Genomic DNA, 25,614 nt, shown 5'->3' with positions numbered 1-25,614 from the left:
TGCCTTAGTTAGGAGTCAAATGGAGAGTTGCTCATTAGTGTGGAATCCACATGAATTAAAGTATAATCTTATGCTAGAAAGGATCCAAAATAAATTTCTGAGGCACATATACTTTAGGCAATATGGAGTCTTCCCGTATTATCCTTTAATGTATCCTACCCTTTTCTTACTTGGGATGGGAGGATATTACAAGCTGGAGGTTAGAAGGAAAGTAGCATTAACTACGTATATTTTTAAGGTATTTCGAGGGGTCCTGCATAACCCTGCGATCCTACAAGCTATCGGGCTGCAAGTCCCAAATCTACGGTTGAGGCATGGTCCGCGGAACCAAATTTTTTATATACCCAAGAGTCGCACTAATATAATGAGGCAAGATCCCGTTACCACCGCTCTAAATATATTAAATGAGGTTGCCAAGGAAATAGACCTGTTCAATTGTTCATTGGCGAAGTTCGCAGAGGCTATAATTAAAATTGTATGTGATAATAGGTAACATATTTGATAAGTTTAGTATCTAGGTATATAAGTATAATATTGTAAATATTGAAATAATAATTTAAGTTTATATTAATGTATGTGTCTAAGTTACCGCCTTGGGCATATGCCTGTATGGTAACTTATAGTTGTAATTATTAGATAAATAAATAAATAAATAAATAATAAATAAATAAAATAAATAAATAAATAAAAAATAATATTATAGTAAAAAAAAGTCATAATATAGACTTTGATGTTGCCAACACTGTTTAAGTCCCACATAAGGGGCGAGCCCGCTGGGGGGGAGTTCACTGTAAAGATAGGCTACATAAGCCATCTTCGGGCGCATCAGCGTCGTGCCGACTAGGAGTCGAAATGGTCGCCATGGCCGAAATCGGTCGGAGAGATCAAAGGTGATCGCTTGATGATCGCTTTCCTTATGAAGAAGGTACCATCTCCTAACTGTAGCGAGTGTAATACCATAGAAGATGCTTATCATGTAATAGTGCGTTCGGAATGAGGCTGAGAGATAATTTTTTTTTATGTTAATCAATTACAACTGCGAGGTTGGTATATGTAATAGTGTCTTGGCTTCCCCTACTTCGGACGACGCTAAGGCACTTTATAAGTTATTTAAGGTGGCAGAGAAACGTAGGTTAAACCTATAATATTGTAAGAACTATGAGGGTGGCATATTCTGTATAGAAAAAACCCTCTATAAAAAAAAAAAAAGACGCGTGTTATCAATTATCTACGATCAAAACACGAATTCAAACTTGTAAAGACGTTTTTTTTTGTACTAAATTACTTGTTTATTTACTCTTCAAGGTTCCATCAAAGTCCATTGTGCAAAATAAATAGGCTAGTTTCCAACAAGTCGAATCAGTTACTTTTTACTAAACGTCAAAACACGAAATTACTATGAAAGTATGAAAAAGCATCCTGTGACGTAATAGAAAATCGTCATAAAATGTCACACTTATGATTACGTTTTTCTTTATTAAAATATATAAATAAGTTAAATAGAAAATGTTTTTTGTCACCTTTAGATCTGCCTTGTTTTAAGTTTACGCGGTTATTATCATAATTAAAGCATATAATAACGGGTTCTTACCGCGTTTAAATGGGGATATGAGACTCCCGAAATAGAATTTCGGGAATATCGGTAAGAACCCGTTATTATGTGCTTTAATTTAGATCTGCCTTTATTTCATCATCACTAATTTAAGAGCATTTTGGGGAAAAATAGAGCAGTGGCACTTTATTTAGAAATCAGAATTTCATAATTTATCTTTGAACTACACTGCGCTCCGAAACAGGTATCACTGATGTGGGGAAAAAGTTCGCCAAACTGAAGTGGGACTGGGCCGGACACGTTTGTCGGATGCATCCGGAGCGATGGGCACGGGTCGTTACCCACTGGATACTTCAAGGCGGGCATAGAAGTCGAAGCAGACCGCGTAAAAGATGGTGTGACGACCTCAATGCTTGTCGGAGGGATTGGCCGGAGATCGCGCAGAGTCGAGAGGAGTGGAAAAAAGGGGAGATATTTGCCCAGCAGTGGGATCGAATAGGCTAGGTAAGTGCCGTGTTTATCAAAACTTACGAGTCTACACGTTACTCACAAGCACGTGTAAATTACGTTTACCAATAAAGTAGAGGGATTTTAAAATATACTTGTAAAATAAATATTGACACTTGTAACGTGTAATTTACACGTGTAGTTTTGATAAACATATTCTTGTAATAATGAAAATTTTCACAAGAAAATTTCTTCTAATACAGCTTGTAACATAGAACCCTTGTCCAGGGATACGGGTGAAGACCTCAACGGTTGCAGAGGCGGAGATGAGAGCCATTGGTACGGCAATGCAGGACGAAAGGGGCGCGTCACAGGGACTGTAACCTGACAGAGGGCAGCAGTAACTGCCAGTACTATTCAGAGGCGGACAGGAGTCCTAGTACGGCTTTGAAATAGACTACTCTGGGCGCCATCCTACTCGCGTCAGACAGAGTACTGCGGGGCGGAAGGCAAGAGGGAAACCACTGCCCTATTTATCCGTAAAAAGTAGCATGGAGAATGCTACACCGACAAGAGCGTGGCTCTTAAAAGTAAGTTTTGATAAACAAGGCAAAGATCTTTGACCTACGAAACTACCTAATTGCAACTGAACGTGTATCATTATTGTCCAGCGAAGGCTGAAAAATTTTAAATATTTCTATTGTTACAATAGCAACCTTCATGAATGGACTATTCATACATAACTAAAAGCAGTAATCCCTAATGGGGTGCGCAGAGCCACAAGCAATCGAAGACAACTTGCAGCCACTGTTGATACAAAGTCCTAAGATGGATATGATGAACCTTATGGTGACAAGGGATCAGCTTATCAGCCTTTTGTCTATCATGTTAGAAAGGAGACGATTTCTCTGTCGGATTTTACGACGCGTCCGGGAAGGCAAGCAGTTGAACGTGTTTTTTCTTCTCTCAGTTGAACATAGAAGCTGTAATGGAATATTGGTACATTTGACCGGGTCAAAGATAATTTATAAAATGCTAATCTAGAAATAGAAGCCAGTCTAAGATGATCAAAAATCAAACATCATTTCACTTTTCGACTTATATTCAAATTAAGTAACAATGCGTAAAACATTTGACCGCTTTCATTGATGACGTCACAGGACAACGTTTCCATACAAACTCCAAAGAAAACTTTCGTTTTGATGTTGTGTAAAAAGTATCAACATTTGACTAAGTTGTCAAGTAGCTTATTGCAGTAACTATCACATGATAAATTGAATTTCTGTTAGACCAACGTGATAACTACTGAGAAATGGACTACAAAGAATTCTATGACAATTCCATAAATAATAGTAGCATGACCGCATAGTGTTTAGAACAAATATTATTCTCAACTGAACACAATAGTATAGATATTATGTGCTTCCATTCATGTCTGCATGTAGCATATCAGAGGCGTACACAAATGGGATGTGTACAGACCGTTCTACACAATTACTACGTTATCTTCGTGTTCTCAGCGAAGAATAAATAATTTAACAGTATAATTAACAAATCACGTATCATTACTACTATCAAGAGAAAGTGTATTCTATAGCTCATAAACATGAATGAAACTGCCCAGTTACAGTACCAAAGCCTTACTTACATCGTACGGTACATTTTTCTCCGCGATCGAAGTCCTATCACGATCTGAAACCGAGCAAATAACAAAAAATAAGGACACTGAATTTGAGTTGAACTACAGTACAATGAAATCTGATTATTAACACTGGAATGCGATGTTTTATTATTAGATTTAGAAATGTAGTACCATCGTCCTCCGAGGTAGACATTCCGGCTGCATTTTCCGTCTTTTTTGCCACAGAACTATCCATAACTTCTATTTGATCACTGTCGCCCGAAGCCATTTTTGTTTTCCTGTAACACCCCCTATTTTGAAGTCTTTCGAGTGAATGTCTGCACAAAAATAATTCGCATGGCTCACATCACACTTGCATTGCTAACACAATGATTCACAGTAATTTAATTATGAGAAATCAATTAAATTTTCGCGAAAAATGCTCGCCTGAAGCATCCGTCTGACACGACCACTCATAGTAACTGAGTTGCCATATGAGAAAAATAATTTATTTAATAAAACCATAGACGAAATAGCTACATTCACAGATAGATAAAAAATGTAAAAACCGGTATCTTCCGTAAAATAGAGTTTATCGTTATTTGAATTAATCCCACTCAAGGTCTTCGATCCCACTATTTAATTATTTATTAAATTACTTTTATTTTTATTTGTAAAAGTATGTTTTGTATGTAAGTCAATAAGTTGTTTATAAACGTAAAATAAAAATCAAACTTGTACAAGTCAACTAATTTTGTACAAGTCTGCCATTCAAAATAAACAGGGCAACTCTATTTTGACTTGACCGCCATGTTTATTTCTTTTCCGTCATTCGCCGCGGTAAGAATTTTAAGGTTATTCCTTATCTTAGCGTCCTTTATGTATTTTTGATACAATTGTTGTTATTTGCTAATAACAGTGCTATTACGTAGTGCGTGTAATTAATACTTGCGTCTGTTTGCAATTTCAGGTTTAACCACTTCACTGAAGTTTGCAGTGAAATCTGTATACATTTTGATTAGTACTAACAGCGGCGTTCGTTTTGATAATGGGCAAAAAAGTGAAAGAATATAAGTCTGGTGACTTCATATTTGCTAAAGTGAAGGGGTACCCAGCATGGCCGGCCAGGGTAAGTCGTTAAAAACATAATAAATTATCTGTTTTCTCAGTGGAATGTAAGATTTGTACAGTGAAGTTGTATTAGCTTTCCTTGTCGATTTGCGCGGGAAGACATGCTGGCGGACGCTCTGGGGCCATCAAGGATGGCTACTCGTTAAATAATTACTGCATTTTCCACTTCTGTCAGCTTCAAAACCTATAACTTGAGAGTTACATGACATTAGGTTTAATAGTCAACTATGTATGATCATGTACCTATTATCATGTATTTGATATAACATTTCAATGTTTGTACTATTGACACAATATATGGAGATAAAATTACTATCTTGTGGGCATGTACAATTTTATTAACTATAGTAGCACTTAAATTTATAGAGAATGATATTATGTTTTGTTTTGATGTATAATTTTGGGTTGTTTTAGGTACAAAGATTAAATGGGAAGAAATACTTTGTGTATTTCTATGGCACAGGAGAAACGTAAGTTAGACACTTATAAAAAAACTTTATTATAATTATTCTTTACTTCACATAATAATATAAAACAAAAAAAGACAAATATATAAATTTTATTTAAATAAAAGCTCTCTCAGATGAAGCTTGGTATTAAATTAATTTAAAGAATATTGTCATGAAATTATTCAGTTCTTTGATTAGTTACCTATAATTATGTCACAGTTCAATATTCATTATTACATTCTAAGCTTAGTACCTATCAAAATTTTACAATACTCATTACCTAGGTAAATTTTAATTAGATTCATTAGTTGTTTTTATTAATCATTCCCTATAACCGAGTTATATAAAAAAAACTTGACGGGGTGTATTAGAAGAATATTTTTATTAAAGACATAAAAGCCATGTCTGTCATATGGTCGATGACCTTTACCACGTTTTGTTGGAATGTGCCCGGAATATAGACGTGAGAAGAAAGGTTTTTCGCTCTCAAGGTGTGATTTCTCTTGGCAACGGAGAAGTCAATTGCTGGTTGGCAGAGCCACTATCAAATAAGGCTTTTAGTTTATACTATCTGGTTGACCAATCCCTTGTCTAAGGGATAGGTACATGAAAGCACCTATGAGGCTGGCATGATCACACAGGGTGTTCAAAGCCTCGTTAAAAATAAGAATAAAAAAAAAGACCAGAAAAGATGAAGGTATTTACTACTCGTAAGTACAACAGACAATATTCTTCAAGTCTTTTATAAGGGATATAGGGCTCAAATAACAGTGTTCCACTCCTCACAATCTTTTACAATCTCTGTAGCTTTCTCCATGACACGCCTAGAGTTTTCAACTCTCAGTCAACATCACCAGGTCTCTTTGGGCACCCCCTTTTGTGTTCTCCATGCGCACACCTGGTCAGAGCATGAACAGACAATATTAAAAAATAAAAAATCTTTGAAAATATAATGAAAATCACTTTATTCTACTTGATTTTGTTACTCTCATATTTTTCTCAAACTCATCACATACATAAACTCACGCCTATTTTCCACCGGCCTACTTTGCCTATTTTCCTCGAAAGAGATGGTGTGATGACTTGTACGCTTGCCAAAGGGACTGGAAAAATGGAAAGAGGATGGGGAGGCCTTTGCCCAGCAGTGGGATCTTGTAGGCTAGATTAGATTAAATTTTCCACTGGGGTAAGCAGGGATTATTCAATGCCACATTCAACGATCGCTTCATACACGCACGCCGGTTCAAAGTAGATTGTACTGAACCTTTTCTAAGGACATTCGAACTTTCGTTCCACAGAGCCAACCTGCCACCGAACATGATATTCGACTACGCGGAGAACAAAGACAAGTTCCTCACCAAGACAGTGAAGCGTCGAGACTTCAACGACGGAGTCAAGCAGATTGAACATGACTTCGCTAACAACGTGCCGCTCGAGCAGGTCATCGGGGCTCAACCTGATGTAAGGAATAATTCTATTTTATATTCTTAAGGGCAGCTGTGGATATACCAATTGCACTAAACATTTTGCCTCTTCCTCTTTGATGACCAAACACTTCAGGACCCCGATACCGACCCCGCCGGCGTGGTCGACGATTTCCCTCAATCAGCGCTTATCGCTATCGACCCACTAGCTATGCTAGAGACACGCTAAAAGGAGAACTCCTTCTTCTTCGTTTCGATGGCATTAGATTTCTTCAGCCCAATATTCCACCACTCGAACAGCATCCTCAGTGGCACTCATCAGCCCCTCTCGCGTGCAGGTATCAGGGCACGCGGGGCCAGTTATCAGATGAGCCATAGTCTGTGGCGTAACACCACACACGCAGCTCAGGTCCGATCCGATGAGAAAACCCCACCTGAGAACCCAAAACCCAAAGGAGAACTGATTAATGTTTATATTATTTAAGTTTATTATGTGTATTCTTTTAGTAAATAAAGGCTTTGAATTTGATACATCAATACAAAGATGACCAGCTCAATCTTTGATTTCGCTCGCTAATACCTTTTTAATCTCCAACAGGAAGCAGCAGAGGCTGCAAATGACGCGGAGAATGACACTGGTAATGATACAATGGATGACTCCGCCATGGACGCTACTGCTGCTGATGACACAGTTGCTGATGTAAGTTTTTTTCCTTGAATGGCATCGCCTTCGCATTTAGCCAATCACAAAAGTTAAGTTAGGGAAACATGGATATAAAATTAATTAACGGAAAGAACACGGAAAAGGATTAGTTTGGGATACATTGTTTTAAGTTTACGCGGTTATTACCATAATTAAAACACAATAACGGGTTCTTACCGCGTTTAAATCAGGGATATGAGACTCCCGATGTTTCGACACTGTTGCAAGTGCCATACCTACTCCACTCCAATCTCATCAGTCATCCCGTATTCATAGCACTTGCAACAATGTCGAAATATCGGGAGTCTCATATCCCCGATTTAAACGCGGTAAGAACTCGTTATTATTTGTTTTAATTATGATAATGGTGCTAATTCCTGTAAATACCATCTAATTTTATTTTAAGTTATATCTGTCATTTTCTTATCTGCCGAAAAGGAAAGGGACGGGTAATCGACAAGCAAACAATTTATGGAACACACGTCAATTTTTAGCACAAAGCAAAAACAACCGTCTAAAATTTTACATTGCCCAATAACCCGACAGAATTATTATTATGTTGACAGCACACGTCAAATGGTTTGCATACCAGCGAGATACCTTTTTGATTCGCCCGGGTTATTCATTCATTTACTCATTCTTCCTAAAATTAAGAGCTGTGAGTCGTCCGTCCCTTTGCTTTTCGGCGGATAAGAAAATGACAGGTATAACTTAAAGTAAAATTAGGAGGTGTCTGCGGGAATCGGGGTCAATAACCGCGTAAACGTAAAACAAAGTATTAACAGTTGTCTGCAAATATTTTCAGCAAGAATTTATAGTTATGAGCTTATGTTTTATATCATTGGATTTTTTGGCCTAAGTACCATATTGAGATATTATTGTGCTTCATAAAAATCCATAGAAAATTATAGTTCATGTCAAAGTTGCTGCGTTTAGTCTGATCAGTGACTTGCCGAGGGAACACACAGGAATATCACACAGGAGTATATTTGATTTGATTTGATTTTGATTCGATTTGAATATCTATAGAATATATAATAGTATAATACCCCCTACGGTTGATTGAGGGGAGGCCTGTGCCCAGCAGTGGGACGTATATAGGCAGTTTATGTTATGTATGTATAGTTTGTACCCGCAATCTTTCAATTTTTTTTTTAATTTTTCCTCACCTTATGGTTGTCTGGGAGAAATCGCTTTAAGCGATAAGACCGCCATTTGCTATGTACTTAGTTAAGAGACTTTTTGTAATTATTTATTTTTATTTTGGTGCAATAAAGTGTATATGTATTGTATTGATATTCTGACCACAAAAAAAAAGTTTTCATCTCGAGCTCCTCCGTGCTTCGGAAAGCACGTTAAGCCGTTGGTCCCGGCTGCATTAGCAGTCGTTAATAACCATCAATCCGCACTGGGCCCGCGTGGTGGTTTAAGGCCCGATCTCCCTATCCATCCATAGGGAAGGCCCGTGCCCCAGCAGTGGGGACGTTAATGGGCTGATGATGATGATGATGATGTATTGTATTGTATGCTTGTAATGTTCCCTGTAGACTACGGCAAGCAACGCGACACAGAACGACACGGTCGTAGAGGACTCCGACGAGGCGGGCGCGCTCGTCATTGACGAGGGGAAGGTGAGTCTTATTCTATCGTATGGGTTGCCTTTCCGCTTACCTAATATGAAGATTCAGAAGGTTTTTCCAGAAGCAACAGCCTGCCCGACTTTCCATCCCGAGGGGAAAACCAGCCCAATACAGGTTAGGTCACATAGCACCGTACAGGCATTTCTCGGGAATGTGGGTTTCCTCACCATGTTATCCTTCACCGCTTAGAATAGAATAGAAATTGTTTATTATAAAAGGACGCCACACACAAAGACAAGACAATAACATCACTTAATTTTTTTACAAAACAATTACAAAAAGCATAGGAAGATGTTCATTACAATGATCATAAGCTGGTGGTGGACGTCCTGAGATAAAAGCACGTGATAATCATTTATGATTCAAACATGAGTTCGAAAACAAATTCGACAAGTATTGGTTTAGGCCTGACTTCCCCATTGGGATGTAGTCGTGAACTTATATAACGTTATCTGAATTGAGTAACAACAACCCCCCCCCCCCCACCCCCACCCCCCTCAGAAACAACAACAGCAACAGAAAGCCAAGAAGTCCAAGCCGGAACCCGCAAAAGCCGCCAAGGACGCCCCGAAGACGCCAAAGACGCCCCGCGGCAAGAGGAAGGAGGAGAAAGGCGAGGATGAACCTGAGGAGAAGGAGGAGCTCGTCAGCCGGAGTGGACGGAAGATCAGACCTAAGAGGTAACATATATGGATTATAGCTCCTAAACAGTATTTTTTTTATTTTGAACGTAAACCTTTGGGCCACCTGTATGACGTAAACAGCCTGTACACGTGAGGCTGACCCAACTAGTTGACGAGTTAGTTCCGCCCACAATCAACAGATGGCGCATATCAGTCCTGAAACGCGCTAGCGAAGTTTTCACAGCGCGACGTATATATACAACTTCCCCGATACCGACGATCAGCGCTTATCGCTATCAGCCCACTGGGGTCGATTAAATCTTTCCGCCCAACTGGGCAGACAGGCCTGTTGTCTTAAACTTTGTACCGGGTGAGAGCCTTCAGAGCTCCCCATTTGTCCGGCCAAGTAGTTAATGCCGTCTGCGGCAAAACTACAATAAGTCACGTCAAAAAAAATCCAACATAACACCGTCGGATCGTCGATCCCTAGTCACACTACCAACTTGTGGCTCGCGGGGTACTATGCTCTGTTTACTGCCCTAAAACATCCATTAGCCAGGCCTCCTCTACTTCTTATTGTGTGGGTTATGAGGTGGATTACCAACCTCATCAACCCTGGTGTCAGGGTTACTATTGAGCCGCCAAAGGCCCCTGACATGGATCATGTTACAACTACATACTTACATCAATGAGTAGTAACCGGGACCAACAGCTTAACATGCTCTCCGAACAGAGTTATTCACAGATTTCAATCAATTATTTTTTACTTTGGATTATCGCAAAAGCAGTGGTTATACAGTCAATAACTATTGCGCGAATGTCCATATAACATAAGTCTCTGCCGAAGTAAGGTTATCAAGTTTAAATCCTTACTTGCGATTGGTGACTGACAAATTACTGTTCAAACACAAATGCAAACATATTGATGCATATTCCAGTACACCTAATTTTATTTCAAGTTATACCTGTCATTTTCTTATCCGTCGAATAAGAAAGGGATGCGTAATCGACAGGCATAAAATTTATGGAACACACGTTAATTTAAAAAAAAAATCCATAATTTTATATTGATAATAACCCGACAGAATTAAGTTGACAGCAAACGGATTGCATATGAGCGAGATGCCTATTTTATTCGCCCGGATAATTCTTTCATTTTAAAATTAACAGTTGTCAATCATGCGAAATTCTGATTTTACTAAATAAAGACAGATCTAAACGTGACAAAAAATGTTTTCTTTTTTTCTATTTAACTTATTTAAGAATTTTATTAAAAAAAGTATAATAAGTGCGACTTTTTGTCACGTTTTTCTACGACGCCCCGGTTGCTTTTTCATACAATTTTTTTAATTGTATTTTTAAGTGTATATCAATTTAATGACATCTTCAGATACATAGACGAGCAAACAGAAGAGAACACCACCTTGCCGTCCCCGGCGCCCAAGAAGCGGCGCGGCGCGTCGCCTGCGCAGGAGAAAGAAAAGGAAAAAGAGAAGGAGAAAGAAAAGACAGACGCTAAGGAAAAAGAGAAGTCGGTTGAGAAGAATATCAAACACTTCAATAATGTTTCGCAGGTTTGTGTATTTTTAAACATACATACACGAACAGCCTATATACTTGAGCTGAAAAAAATATTTTATTTATTCTTAGCCGATTTTTTTTTTTTATATTAACAGGCTATTTATTTTTGTTACAGTCGGAACTAGAGGATCTGAAAGAGCCTTTCAAACCAGGTAAGGCATACACTAATAATAACAATATTTTAAAACTATTTTCCAACGTTCAGAAAAAGGTACTATAAAAGACTTGTTTTGTGGCTGAATTATCACACCACCATTGCTTCAAAATTTAAAAAAAAAATAAGACACGCCGCGTTTTGAAAATTCAAATCGGAGTTCCAAATTCAAATTATCCGAACACGTCGTCCATTGCCGCGAAAATCTTTGACAACGAAATTACGTATTTTAAAACTGTTGTTATTTCGTAAAACAAAGGAAAAAGTATAAAATTAAGTATTTAACATTATAAATTAAGAGTATGGAAGATATAATGAAAGAAAGTGATTTATATAGCCAAAATGTTTTTAGTCAGTTTGACGATAATATCGCCGCATCTTCTTTGGAAAGTTACGAAAATTACATTGGGTCGAATGGGAATCAAAATAAAGCTAATTGTTCTTTAGCTCCTAAAGGTAAGTGTATTATTTTACATGCATACATACATAAACTCGCGCCTATTTCCCACTGGGGTAAGCAGAAACAATGAAATTTCATATGCTTCGATCTTGACACACTTCTCTTGCATTTTTTTTTCTTGTATTATTTGTACCCTGTTATATATTTTTTTTCTGTTTTGATTTACGATATATGTTATCATATAAAAGCGAAAGGTGACTGACTCACTCATCACGAAACGGCCTCCGTGGTCCAGTAGGTTGAGCGTTCGGCTCACGACCCGGAGGTCCCGGGTTCAAATCCCGGTGGGGACATATCACGAAAATCACCTTGTGATCCCTAGTGTGGTTAGGACATTAATCACCGGATTGACCGAAAGTAAGTAAGATCCGTACTTCGGAAGACACGTTAAGCCGTTGGTCCCGGTTACTACTTATTGATGCAAGTTAGTAGTCGTTACATGAGCCATGTCAGGGGCCTTTGGCGGTTTAATAGTAACCCTGATACCAGGGTTGATGGGGTTGGTAATCCACCTCACAACCCACACGATAGAAGATCACAAATTATCAGAAACTACTAGTGCTAGGAGTCTCAAATTTTGCAAGAGGGTACCTTTTAGAAGGTGGGTGCTCACTAAGACGGGATTTTGCGAAATTCAACCCCTAAGGGGATAAAAATTGGGTGGAAAAGTTTGTATGAAACTCTATATTTAGTTTCAATACTAGAGTTTCACGCGAACGAAGATGCAGGTAACAGCTATATGTTTATACAGGGTGTTAGTGACATCGTAAAACGTTTTATAGAATTTTAGTTATCACTTATTTTACAGATACAAATAATAAAGAAGCTAATACTACAAACAATGCTCAACCGACTACGTCAAACAAAATCGTACCGACTTTTGGTAAAAAGAAAAAAACTATTAAAAAGAAAAAGTTCGTCCCACCTACAAAGACCCGAAACCAAAAAGATTTTATTGAGGAAAATAATATTAAGAGCAATGTAAATATACCAACACAGCCCTCACAAGTTCCACTGCTGGGCACAGGCCTCCCCTCTACCATTGGTGGTACGGAGCATACTCCACCACGCTGCTCCACTGAGGGTTGGTGTGATAATACTCAATACATAACGAGTACTATAAAAGAAACAAGCTATACTTCTCAGACAAAGGATTGTCTTCAAGACTTACCTAATGCTCGAAATAACGAAAACTTTATCATAAATGGCACAGGAAATGATTATACTCAGTACAATAACAATTTATATAAAGAGTATGACCAGCTGTTAAGTATAGAAAGTACTCAGAATAATGACTTTACTACTATAAATATGAAGGAAAATGATACAAAATATATGGAAAACACGTTGAATATAACTACTCTAGAGAATGACTATATTTTTACTGATTATATCAAGAAAACCATTAACGAAATACCTGAGTTCTCTGAAGAAGTTTCTACTATGACAAGCATTAACAGAACAGTGAAAAAAACAAAAAAGTTTTCTGAAAAGGAGTCTATAGGAGGTCTAATATTAGGTTCTTTAAATGTACTCAACGATGATGACAATTTCACACAAAATTCAACCCAAGAATCGCAACAATCTGATCAGTCTAGTGTAAAAAACCTTTCGCGTATTCAATCTTTTTGCTCGGTCGTCTCTTTAGATAAGACTTATAGAAACTTGGACTTGAAAAGTTGCGAGAATGCAACAGAAATTAATGCCATTATAAATGGCAAAGAAAATATAGAAAATGGAAGACGAGAAGAAAAAAATGAGAATAAAAAGATACCCAAAGGAGACGATTTCCTAAAACTCTTTCAATTTGAACAAGAAAAGGAAAAAATGACTAAAAAGAAAGGAAAGAAAAGGAAGTCGGCCGTAATGTCGACAGAGTTCGGCGATATAGGTTTCAATAAGAAATATTCTGACTATATAAAGAACTTTGGCTGTATAACGGAATTAGAACAGGAAGAAATAGACACAAGAGCCAAAATACTTGAAATGTATCCGAAAGAGAATGCAACTATTATTAAATTGAAAGTTGACAAGTAAATTATTTGTGTTAATGTTGATTTTATGAATAAAATATTGTAATTCATTATTGACTGTTTTCATTTTACCCTAGCGAATGGCCGCGCGGCAGAATCGATGAACCGATGGCGTGCGATCGCTCCCTTTCGCTCTAGCAAATGACAGTTCTCAGTAACAGAAAAAGATGGAAACATAGGAAAGTGTTGTAGTAGAGTGCAAACTGCACACACATTGCCTTTCTTTTTACCGTCAATTATTTTAAATTTCGAAATTCTCATTCCATTTCACAATTCCTTTTATTCTTCTCTGACTCATTACATCCTCGACCTTGAAACGAGTAACATCTATATTGTGTGATTCGCGGGCAGAGGATTCCAGAACTTAACATAAACTGCCTATACGTCCCACTGCTGGGCACAGGCCTCCCCTCAATCAACCGGAGGGGGTATGGAGCATACTCCACCACGCTGCTCCATTGCGGGTTGGTGGAGGTGTTTTTACGGCTAATAGCCGGGACCAACGGCTTAACGTGCCCTCCGAAGCACGGAATCATCTTACTTTTTCGAACAATCAGGTGATTTAAGTCTGAAAAGTCCTTACTAAACAAAGGACAGTCTCACAAAGTGATTTCGACAATGTCCCCATCGGGAATCGAACCCGGACCTCCAGATCGTGAGCCTAACGCTCTAACCACTAGACCACGGAGGCTGTCCAGAACTTAGCCGTTCGTATTCGAGAAACGCTTCGTACGAGCTGGTGGGATTAACGAGATAAGGGTGGGATCCCAGCCCACGTACAGTTACTCAAAGATGAAAAGGGAATGGTTGAATTAACTCGTGTTGGCAAGGGTGTGCTGCCCCCAAAGGATGGGATCGACGATCCAACGGTGTCACGTTGGAAGTTGTATATATGCGTCGCGCTGTGAAAACTTCGTTAGCGCGTTGTAGGCCATCCGTTAACGCCATCTGTTGCATGTTGGCGGAACTAGTTAGGTCCGCCAGAGCTATATTATGTTTCTCTTTCCCTCCAACAGCAGACGCAGAGAAAGAAAACATCCTGATCGCCTACCTGCCCTCCGGGCAGTACGTGGGCGTGAAGCTGTTCCAGTCGCGGCCAACAACGTACCGCAACGAAGCGGCGCGGCTGCAGTGGGACAAGCGCGCTGCAAACAACGCTATAACACTCAAACTGCAGCTTGGTATGATACCTTGATTATTATTATTATATCATTAATAGCCCTCAATGTCCCACTGCAGGGCAAAGGCCTCTCTTCCCTTCTTCCACTCCTCCGTGTCCTCAGCTTCGTGCCACCGTTTCAAAAAGCGGTCTAACTCGTCGCGCTACTATGTAATTTGTATGGAACAGCTACCTGTGACGTCATAAAAAAATTGTGACAAAATGTCGGACTTATTATTTCGTTTTTCTTGATTAAAATTCATAAATAAGTTCATAATCACTAATACAAGAGCCACGCTCTTGTCGGCGCAGCATTCTCCATGCTACTTTTTAGGGAAAAATAGGGCAGCAGTACCAGAGTACTGCTATTAGAGTGCTGTTAAGTTGAATAGAAAACAGAAAACGTTTTTTGTCACCTTTAGATCTGTCTTTATTTAGTAATAAGAATTTCATCATTTATCTTTGACCTAGGAAACTATACAATTGCTTAATCAGGCGGTCCGTCTACTCGTCTGCCCTCTTATTATTATTATTTTTAAACTTAAGTTTATCTCCTCTTTGGATTAGATAGTGTATTTGCCAGAGACACGGGTCGCAGACCAAGTGCCACTGGAAGGAGGGTATAATAATTAAGTATTATTATTATCATTAGCCAGTGTGATCCCACTGCTGGGCAAAGGCCTCCCCCATATCTTTCCAAGTATCCCGGTTCTGTGCGAGCTCTATCCAGTGTTTTCGATAACCGTCGAGATCATCGCGCCATCGTTTCCGGGGTCTACCACGTCTACGGTGTCCGTCCTGTGGTACCCAGTGCGTGATGATCTTTGCCCATCGTTCCGGATGCATGCGGCACACGTGTCCAACCCAGTCCCACTTTAGCCTGGCGGTCTTCTAGCCAACGTCAGCTATACCGGGTCTGCCCCTTATGTTATAAAAAAATCTAATAAATAACGAATGAATGTGTGTTTCAGAGAAGGGCCAGATAACCCCTCAGTCGATCGCGGCGCAGCTGGTGACGGACCTCAACCTCACTGACGAAGAGAAGGCCTCACTCGATAAGGAGAGGGAGACTGGTATGTTCATCTGTTACTTAACTAGATAATGGTGGTAAAGTTTACGCGGTTATTGGCCCCGATTCCTGCAGACACCTAATTTTATTTTAAGTTATACCTGTCACTTTCTTATCCGCCGAAAAGGAAAGGGACGGGTGATTGTCAACAAGTTAATTTTAAAACGAATGAATAACCCGTGCGAATAAAACGGGCATCTCGCTGTTATGCAATCCGTTTGACGTGTTGTCTACATAATTCTGTCGGGTTATTGGCCGATGTAAAATTTTTAGACGGTTGTTTTAGATTTCTGCTTAAAATTGACGTGTGTTCAATAAATTTTATGCTTGTCGATTACCCGTCCCTTTCTTTTTCAACGGATAAAAAAATGTCAGGTATAACTTAAAATAAAATTAGATGGCGTCTGCAGGAATTAGCACCAATATCATAATTAAAAAACATAATAAGCACTATTGAGCACGTTATAAATATTTAAGATACAAACGTGAATTCGAAAACAAATTCTAATATAGGTTTAGGCCTGTGTTAGAATTCGAACCTGCAACCTCACAATGAGAGTCGAGCGTTCTTCCTACTGAGGTACTACGGCTTTAACTATATGGTTCAACCTTCCCTAATTCCAAAAACATAAGCTCAAGACTATATCCTAATTGGGGTAGTCAGAGGTACATCCATCGCAAGATGAACTAAGTACCCACACCTCACCGAGCTTTCTGTTAGACCTACGTGATAGGTGAGCCGTATCGCCATCTATAATGGTCGAGACAACTGTCTTAGTGAAAACTGCGCTTGAGATTTTATCCATACTAATATTGTAACTAGGAAAGTCTATGTAATAATAATAAAAAAGTTTATTTAGGTAAAACCAGAGGTGAACCTGAGGAGCTCGGTGGCGCAGCGGTTAACGCGCTCGGTCTGCGATTGTTGAAATTAAGCAACTTTCGCAAAGGCCGGTCATAGGATGGGTGACCACAAAAAAAAAAAGTTTTCATCTCGAGCTCCACCGTGCTTCGGAAGGCACGTTAAGCCGTTGGTCCCGGCTGCATTAGCAGTCGTTAATAACCACCAATCCGCATTGGGCCCGCGTGATGATTTAAGGCCCGATCTCCCTATCCATCCATAGGGAATGCCCGTGCCCCAGCAGTGGGGACGTTAATGGGTTGGTGATGATGATGATGAGGTAAAACCTACGACACACATATACATTTACAACATTAAAATATACACACATTAATATTTAGTTGCAAAACATAAAAGTGTATGGGTGCCGCAGCTCACCAAAAAAGGCCTGGGTATGTGTGTGTCTGTCTGCTTGTTTGTCCGTTCCATCTTTAAGTGGACATAGCTGAAGGGATGGAGAGAGACATAGGCTACTTTTTCTCTCTTTCTAACGGAATAGTCGCAAAAGTATAGAATTGAAAATAATTTTTAAAAAATCATAAATTTTGCGACGTAAAAATCCACTTGATATCAACTCGGAATCATGGTCTGAATCATTCCCCTGAGTATTCGTTACGGTGTCACTAACACCCTGAATCTGTCATGATGCAAACTGACACACTCACAAATGCTGTTTTTTTTTTTTAATATAATTTGCATTTTTTTTTAATTACTATAGGTTCGCGTTTGATCAAATCGACACCTATTGGTAAGTGGCGGTGTGGCTTAGGGTGGGACACGCTTGCCTTGCAAATGGCTGTTTAGCCTTGCACTTTAGCCTTGTGAGCTCCCAATACTGAAACGTTTTGGGAAAGTAGATTGTAGCATGGTATAATTGTGTCAAAATAGGATGATTTTTTAGCATTTTCGAGGTAAAATACACTTTTTTAATATATGTGTATATATGTATATCTGCGTACCCCGATTGGGACATAGTCTCGAGCTTATGTGTTATGTTATATACCTATACAGGGTGTTAGTGACATCGTAACGAATACTGAGGCGGACGACCATGACCATGACCATGGACCATGATTCTGAGTTGATGTCAAGTGGATTTTCATGTCGGAATATTCATGTATTTTTTTTTTAATTATTTTCAATTCTATATCCCCCCCCCCCTTCAATATTTGTTTCGACTAACATCCTATCTACTTGTATTGGTACTTGTAAGTACTTATACGGGTTGTATGTGACATCGTAACAAATATTGAGGCGGACGATTCAGACCATGATTCTGAGTTGATATCAAGTGGATTTTCCTGTCGGAAAATTCATGAACATTTTTTTTTAATATTATCCGTTCCATACTTTTGCGACGGAAAATTCCACTTGATATCAACCCAGAATCATGGCCTGAATCATCCCGCAAAGTTTTCGTTACGATGTCACTAACACTCTGTATATAGTGGGATGGGCATGAAAAAAGGGATTTTGTATGCGTTCTATTCAAATTATATAATTTTAAGCATCATGTGAGAACTGTACCTTTGACTAGCCCAATTGAGAATGCAGTTGTGTGTGGAGTAAACGCGCTCGGTTTGCGATTGTCATTGAAAGAAATAATGTTTTATTGCTGAAAATTACATTAGAATGTCATTTTTCAAAAAGACACTTATTTTCCACTATAAGGGGATGATATACGTCCCACTGCTGGGCACAGGCTTCCTCTCAATCTACCGGAGGAGGTATGGAGTACGTCTAGGGCCCTGTGCCGAGGTTTTTCTCGCAGCTTCTTTTCCCCGGCTATACAGGTTGTGAGAAGCTGCAGTAGTTTTAGGCGGATGAGACGTTCGTTATGTAAAAATTGACGATTCAACGTGTAACTATGTTACCTACTGAATAAAGATAACTATTTTTTTAAAATTTGAATATTGAGTTTGAATTTGCTGCTCCACTGTTGTGTAGATGTTTGAGATAGTATTGCATTAACCTATTGTAATTCCAGAAGAAAAGAAGTCCCGCGTTCAGTTCCTCAAGACAGAGATGAAGCTGATCGAGCTGGACGCCAAGATCAAGACCTGCCTGTGTCTGGAGAAGGCTGACACCGAGCTGTGCCTCAAGCTGCTTGACCAGCTCATGGGTAAGTAGTCTCCGCCCCGCGAAACTTCGTAGCGGTCTTCTATCTTTTGGGTTTTCAGGTGCATAACCAACCTCATCAACCCTGCTATCGGGGTTATTATTGAGTCGCCAAGAGCCTCTGATATGGACAAAATATTAATAAACCAATGATAGATTATCCAGGCTACGATCCTCAAAAACGATGTAGATGGCGCTGTACAACCTTATAGATGTAAGTAAGTAGTCGTTACATGAGCCATGTCAGGGGCCTTTGGCGGCTCAGTAGTAACCCTGACACCAGGGTTGATGGCGTTGGTACTCCACCTCACAACCCACACGATAGAAGAAGAATGATGACCCAGAGTCAAGCGTTTTTCACGGCTCCCTAACAGTTGAGTATCGAACCTCTCGCCCTCAGAGTTGGAGGTGAAGCCGCTGATGCTGCTGAAGCACCCGGGCTGCCTGGAGAGCATCAAGCGCATGCGCGCGTACGTGGGCAACACGCCCTCGTGGGACCTCAGCGAGAGTGACGCGCTGACCTTCAGCAAGCAGGCGCACGCCATCCGCCGCCGCGCTGACCTGCTCTACGCCAGGATGAAGGTATTACACCAAATCATCCTTCCAATACAATGCCATAGAGGCTTAACGGCCACTGTGGTCCAGTGGTTGAGTGTTGGACTCACGATCCGGAGGCCCCGGGTTCGAATCCCGGTGGGGACATATCACAAAAATCACTTTGTGATTCCTAGTTTGGTTAGGACATTACAGGCTGATCACCTGATTGTCCGAAAGCAAGATGATCCGTGCTTCGGAAGGCACGTTAAGCCGTTGGTCCCGGTTACTACTTACTGATGTAAGTAAGTAGCCGTTACATGAGCCATGTCAGGGGCCTTTGGCGGCTCAATAGTAACCCTGACACCAGGATTGATGAGGTTGGTACTCCACCTCACAACCCACACGATAGAAGAAGAAGAAGAATAAATATTTGTGTATTGATCGTTGAGTGTGGTGCCGCAGGAGCTGTTCCCGTCGCCGGCGGGGCTGTCGTTCTGGGAGTACTTCTCGGAGCGTGCGCTGCAGTTCAAGCGCGTCACGGCCGCGCTGTCGGCCGACGAGCTGCTGGAGATGGTGGCGCCGCCGCTCGGTGAGCATTCTCACTCCATATCACCTGGAATTTACCATCACAAATGAATAACCATCTTGCAGACGCAGATACAAAAATGTTAAATATTTCCAACAAGTTTATCAATGATAATTACGCTGAATAAATGGTTCTGATTCTGTATAAAGGACCGATCGTCGTGGAGATCCTTGGGGGAGGCCTATGCCCAGCAGTGGGCGTCGTACGGCTGATGATGATGATGATTCTGTATAAAATTGAAAAAAAAAAGACATGAATTTTGCGACGGAAAATTCCACTCGATATTAACTCGGAATCTGGGCTGAATCATCACACGCCGCAGTTGGGGTGGTAAATTAATAACTCATTGGTGCAAGTCTGGTACCGACGTCCTCTTTTGAGAAGCAAGCCGATACACTTTGATACCATGTCACATTAACTTTTTTGACAAATTAAACCGTAAGTCTCATTAAATGTCAAATGTGATAGTGCGATAGGGTTCTAAAGTACCACGTGACCACAGTGTGAGACACAAATTGTAACGGTGTAAAATATTGTCTATACAGAGATGTCGCTACCTACATCGCACACAATGAAAGCCGCCATCGACGCGGCGAATGAGGACCCCGCCCCGGAAGACGATAAGGAGGAACCGACGCCCAAGAAGAAGAATACCACAGGTATAATACAGTAAAATCTTGTCGTGTGGGCTGTGAGGTGGAATACCAACCTCATCAACCCTCAGGGTTATTATTGAGCCGCCAAAGGCCCCTGACATGGCTCAGGCATGGTGACGATAACTCACTTACATCAGTAAATAGTAACCGGGACCAACGGCTGAACGTACCTTCCGAAGCACGGATCTTCTTACTTTCGGACAATCAGGTGATCAGCTAATGTCCTAACCAAATCAGGGCTCACAAAGTGATTTTTGTGATATGTCCCCACCGAGATTCGAACCCGGGGCCTCCGGATCGTGAGTCCAACGCTCAACCACGGAGGCCAATACAGTAAAATAAGAATCATAACATAAACAATATATACAGGGTGTTAGTGACATCATAACGTCAACTCTGACCATGATTCTGAGTTAACATCAAGTGGAATTTTCCGTCGCAATAGTATGGTACTGAAAATAATTAAAAATATCATGAAATTTCCGTCAGAAAAATCCACTTGATGTCAACTCAGAATCATGGTCTGAACCATCGCCCTCAGTATTCGAAACCATGTCACTAACACCCTGTATATTTAATATAATTTATTTTAAAATTTACTTTCCAGCAAAATCAAAGAAAGCGAACAACACGCCTGCCAAACCAGCAACAAAGCGACAGAACTCCAGAAGGCAAGAAGAAAAGGAAGCAGAGAAGAAACAAGAAGAACAAACGCAAGAGAAAGAGAAGACTGACGCAGAAGAGAACAAAGATAACGCAGAAGTTAATGACACAGAGAAGATTACAGAAGATACTGAACAAGAAAAGGAAGTCAATGACAATGGAAAAGAAAACGGTAAAGACGCAGAAGATCCTAAAGATAGTACAGAAAAAGAGAGTGACAAAGACAGTAATGAGAAACAGAGTGAAGACAACGAAAGTAATGACACTGACAAACCTAAAGAAAGCGGGAAAGGGGAAGATACAAATGAAAAAACTAAAGTCGACAATGATAAAGGGAAAGACACAGAGAAATCAAAGAAAGATAACGGTAAAGAAGACAAATCTAAGAAAGATAACGACAAAGGCAAAGATAAAGATAGTGATAAGACTAAAAATGACAGTGATAAAAAGGAAATTAGTGATAATGCTAAAGAAAGTGAGAAAGGGAAAGAAGCAGAGAAGGAGAAGGAAAAAGAAGATGAGCCCAGAGCGAAGCGAGCGAGAGGAGAGGTTGGTATTGTATGATAATCTTACCTTCGCTATCAATATTATGGCATAACTTGTAATGTACTCATTGATTTAAAATATGTGTTGCTGTTAGTTTCTTGTCATTTGTTCTCCTCAGCCGTAAATTAAAGTACGTAAATTAAAAAATATTACGTTGAATAAATGGTTCTGAACAGCCTCTGTGGTCTAGTGGTTAGAGCGTTAGGCTCACGATCTGGAGGTCCGGGTTCGATTCCCGACGGGGACATTGTCGGAGTCACTTTGTGAGACTGTCCTATGTTTGGTAAAGACTTTACACTTTACAGGCTTGAATCACCTGATTGACTGAAAAAATAAGTTGAACGTGCCTTCCGAAGCACGGATCATCTTACTTTCCGACAATCAGGTGATCAGCCTGTAATGTCCTACCCAAACTAGGGACCACAAAGTAATTTTTGTGATATGTCCCCACCAGGAATCGAACCCAGGACCAGAATGAAACTCATGAAAATGTTTGTTACTAATTTAAATTATCTTCAGCTTCATACTTTTCCGACGGAAAATTCCACTTGATATCAACTCAGAATCATGAGTACGCCTGTACATATTTTTCTTTTTCAGAACAAGAAGACTGAAGCGCCGCCGCCGCGATCTCCCGCCAAAAGGAAATCTAAAGCTTAAGACGATTTTAAGACATATTTTTATACTTACCCTAGGTACTTCTGATGGTCAGTGTGTCAGCATGCCACATATCTTCAGCGCGATCTAATATTAAATTAAAGAAAGAAAGAAAGAAAGAAAGTATTTATTATTAGAGGACGAAACAGAAATTGATGTTCCCACAACTAGTGTCTATCTTGACAGATAGAAATCCTATAATTTGCTATTCAATAAATTATCAGCAGAGGTTGACAAGGCCACTTATAAGCAATTTTACAATTTGATATTTGCGCGTACAAAAGTATGTGCGTAATGTCAAGAAATATCAAATAGAATATTCAAATACATTGCTCTTTTTAGATTTCTGAGGAGTTAAAAAGGCCTTGAAGCAATTTAACTATTATATAAGTGTTGCTTCCGACTATTGCAAGAACTATAGATAATACGCTAGTTTTCAACAAGTCAAATCAGTTACTTTTTACTAAACGTCAAAAACACGAAATTACTATGGAATTTGTTTGAAATAGCACACTGCACTGTGACGTCATAGAAAAGTGTGATAAACAGACTTATTATTAAGTATTTCTTATATAAAATTAATTAATAAGTTCAATAGAAAAATGAAGTTTTTTTTTTCGTTACTTTTAGATGTGTCTTTATTTAGTAATCGGAATTTCATAATTTATCTTGAAAGTAGTACACGACCCAATTTAGGGTGATATTAATAAACTAATCTCAGCTTCGAGACTGCCCTCAAGATCATGTCAATGTGACAGTTCTCATATAAAAACAGAGACTTGAGCATGATCTTGAGGGCAGTCTCAGCTGAGATTCGTTTATTAATACCACCCTAAGTCAGTATCGATTGTTCTTGCAATAATCAAACGCATATATCGATAGTTCTTAGTCGACGTCGATAATCTTTAATCACTATCAAAAACTATGATTATACTATCGATACGGGGTATTGGCCTCGATTCCTGCAGACACCTAATTTTAATTCAAGTTATACCCGTCATTTTCTTATCCGCCGAAAAGGAAAGGGACGGATGATTGTCAACAAGTTAATTTTAAAAGGAATGAATAACGCGTACGTATAAAGTAGTCATCTCCCTGGTATGCAATCTTTTTGACGTGCTTTCTACTTAATTCTGTCGGATTATTGGCCGATGTAAAATTTTTAGACGTTTTTAGATTTCTGTGTTTAGGTTGTGTATTCCATAAATTTTACGCCTGTCTATTACCCGTCCCTTTCTTTTTCAACGGATGAGAAATTGACAGGTATAACTTAAAATTAGATAGCGTCTGCAGGAATTAGCACCAATATACTATCGATGCGGGACAGTTTTATTTCAGTTGTCGATAGTCTAATGTCCCATCTGGCACTGCCACCAAAAAATGCTTATAACTTTTGAACGGTAGACCGACGAATTGTCAACAAGGAAATACCTGAATACTAGCTGAGACAAATCAAACTAGCCCAAACTCGATGAGGTTTTTTAATAGAGATCCACAGGCAACAGTATCGTCAATATTCTGATATTTATATAAACGGACAGAAGAAAAATCAATTGTTATTTTAACGTTTTACTTGGAGATGCATGTATTTGTTGCTTACTGTATACTTTTTTACATTGTTTTTAGTTAATAACACACAAACCCTTTAAAGAACAATGCATGTTAACAGCCTTAGTGTATCATAATTATATAGGCCAGTTGACATCAGTGTGGTTCTGTGGTATCACAGAACCATGCTGCTCAAACGGGGAGCGTCGGTTCAATCCCTGTTTGCACTTATGAGTTAATTAACCCGTTCTTTTTTTTAATCAAAATACTGTTATATAATTTAGTAATTTGGCTGCCTAGCGTCAGTTCCCAGACATTCTTATAAAAAGATAAAAGTATCGTATTTATTATTTTCATATACATGCATGTTTTTTTTTATACGTACCGTGTTATCACCAGTTTTTGGCTATAGATAATAATTCCCATCATAAGACAAGTATTTTGATAATTCTGACATAGCATGAAACTTAGGTTAAACATAAGCTACTGAAAGTACACATATTTTATTAGATTGTAATTCTAGTGGGTTGGTCGCAGGGTATCTAAGTAGCAATATGAGTACCTACATTGAAGACTATCGCAAAGCGATTAGATATCATTTTACCTAGATCTTATAATTGAACTCATCCCGTAATGTGCCCTTTTCACGAATGTTCCCGAAGTTATAAAAACTAAAACAGTAAGGACACTTACTACTTTCTTTTTTATAAATATAGTACATACATACATAAACTCATGCCTGTTTCCCACCGGGGTAAGCAGAGACTATAGAATTCCATTTGCTTCGATCCTGACACACTTCTCTTGCTTCATCTAGAATAAAGTTACAATTTTTCAAGTTGTTCTTTCTTGTACTCTGGTTTTATCTCCCTAAAGGTTAGGTTATAAAGCTGTATTTACTTAAGTTTTACGCCTATTTACTGCTAGGGACGTTCCCAAACTGGGATCACTAGCGAGTGGAATTCTTTACCGTCTTCTGTATTTCCGAATGCATATAACCCGGGTGCTTTCAAAGCCAGAGTGAACAGGCACTTTCTGGGCAGGCTCCATCTTAGGCCTCGTCAATGCCTTCGGGCAAGTCTGGGGCTAAGAACAAACCCATCAAAGTTTGAAAAATAAAAAAATACTACTTAGTACTTTGTCTATATTATATTTTGTCATTTTAGGATGTGGTCAATATATGATCTAGGCAAAATGATATCTAGTCGCTTTGCGATAGTCTAGTCATAATGCTACCTAGACCATCTAAGACGAACCCATGTTAGTTTTTAGTCTAGCTATAAATGCATTGTAAATATTTTACAATAAAACTCAACTTTATTATTGGAAGTTGGTTTCTTTTATTGAACTACCGTC

General features: G+C 39.2%; 2 protein-coding genes across 9 annotated transcripts in view; one reads left to right on the top strand and one right to left on the bottom strand.

The window, feature by feature from the left end:
* Nucleotides 1–4,097, bottom strand: part of LOC126378351 (phosphatidylinositol 4-phosphate 5-kinase type-1 alpha) — an 80,134-nt gene extending 76,037 nt beyond the window's left edge. For all 7 annotated transcript variants that reach the window (XM_050026625.1, XM_050026623.1, XM_050026624.1 and 4 more), the window contains exons 1-2: nucleotides 3,813–4,097; nucleotides 3,648–3,691 (exon numbers count right to left, since the gene is read on the bottom strand). In XM_050026625.1, coding sequence (XP_049882582.1) covers nucleotides 3,648–3,691; nucleotides 3,813–3,909 — 141 coding nt within the window. In that variant the 5' untranslated portion in view covers nucleotides 3,910–4,097. The remainder of the gene's footprint in view (nucleotides 1–3,647; nucleotides 3,692–3,812) is intronic.
* A 316-nt stretch (nucleotides 4,098–4,413) lies between these two features.
* On the top strand, nucleotides 4,414–25,587 carry LOC126378362 (PC4 and SFRS1-interacting protein). 2 transcript variants are annotated; one of them, XM_050026646.1, is made up of 17 exons: nucleotides 4,414–4,460; nucleotides 4,591–4,749; nucleotides 5,166–5,221; nucleotides 6,499–6,661; nucleotides 7,223–7,324; nucleotides 8,875–8,958; nucleotides 9,469–9,647; nucleotides 10,981–11,164; nucleotides 11,287–11,323; nucleotides 14,835–14,999; nucleotides 15,949–16,050; nucleotides 18,935–19,069; nucleotides 19,466–19,647; nucleotides 20,065–20,191; nucleotides 20,734–20,847; nucleotides 21,452–22,056; nucleotides 22,654–25,587. In XM_050026646.1, exons 2-17 carry the CDS (start codon nucleotides 4,669–4,671, stop codon nucleotides 22,711–22,713), a joined length of 2,376 nt encoding a protein of 791 aa, XP_049882603.1. In that variant the 5' UTR covers nucleotides 4,414–4,460; nucleotides 4,591–4,668; the 3' UTR covers nucleotides 22,714–25,587. The 2 variants fall into 2 exon arrangements, with proteins under 2 accessions (XP_049882603.1, XP_049882604.1); XM_050026647.1 differs by having other exon boundaries at nucleotides 4,455–4,474.
* The last annotated feature ends 27 nt before the right edge of the window (nucleotides 25,588–25,614 follow it).

Source organism: Pectinophora gossypiella, chromosome 26, assembly GCF_024362695.1.
Source record: "Pectinophora gossypiella chromosome 26, ilPecGoss1.1, whole genome shotgun sequence".
NCBI classification, from domain to species: domain Eukaryota; kingdom Metazoa; phylum Arthropoda; class Insecta; order Lepidoptera; family Gelechiidae; genus Pectinophora; species Pectinophora gossypiella.
This window is presented reverse-complemented; position numbering and strand designations above follow the sequence as displayed.

Excerpts from the sequence above, each read along its gene's own strand:
- LOC126378362 (XM_050026646.1), top strand. The coding sequence starts at position 4,669 with ATGGGCAAAAAAGTGAAAGAATATAAGTCTGGTGACTTCATATTTGCT. Across the intron at positions 15,000-15,948 it reads AACACTCAAACTGCAGCTTG|AGAAGGGCCAGATAACCCCT; the intron begins GTATGATACCTT and ends TGTGTGTTTCAG. Across the intron at positions 16,051-18,934 it reads CGATAAGGAGAGGGAGACTG|AAGAAAAGAAGTCCCGCGTT; the intron begins GTATGTTCATCT and ends TTGTAATTCCAG.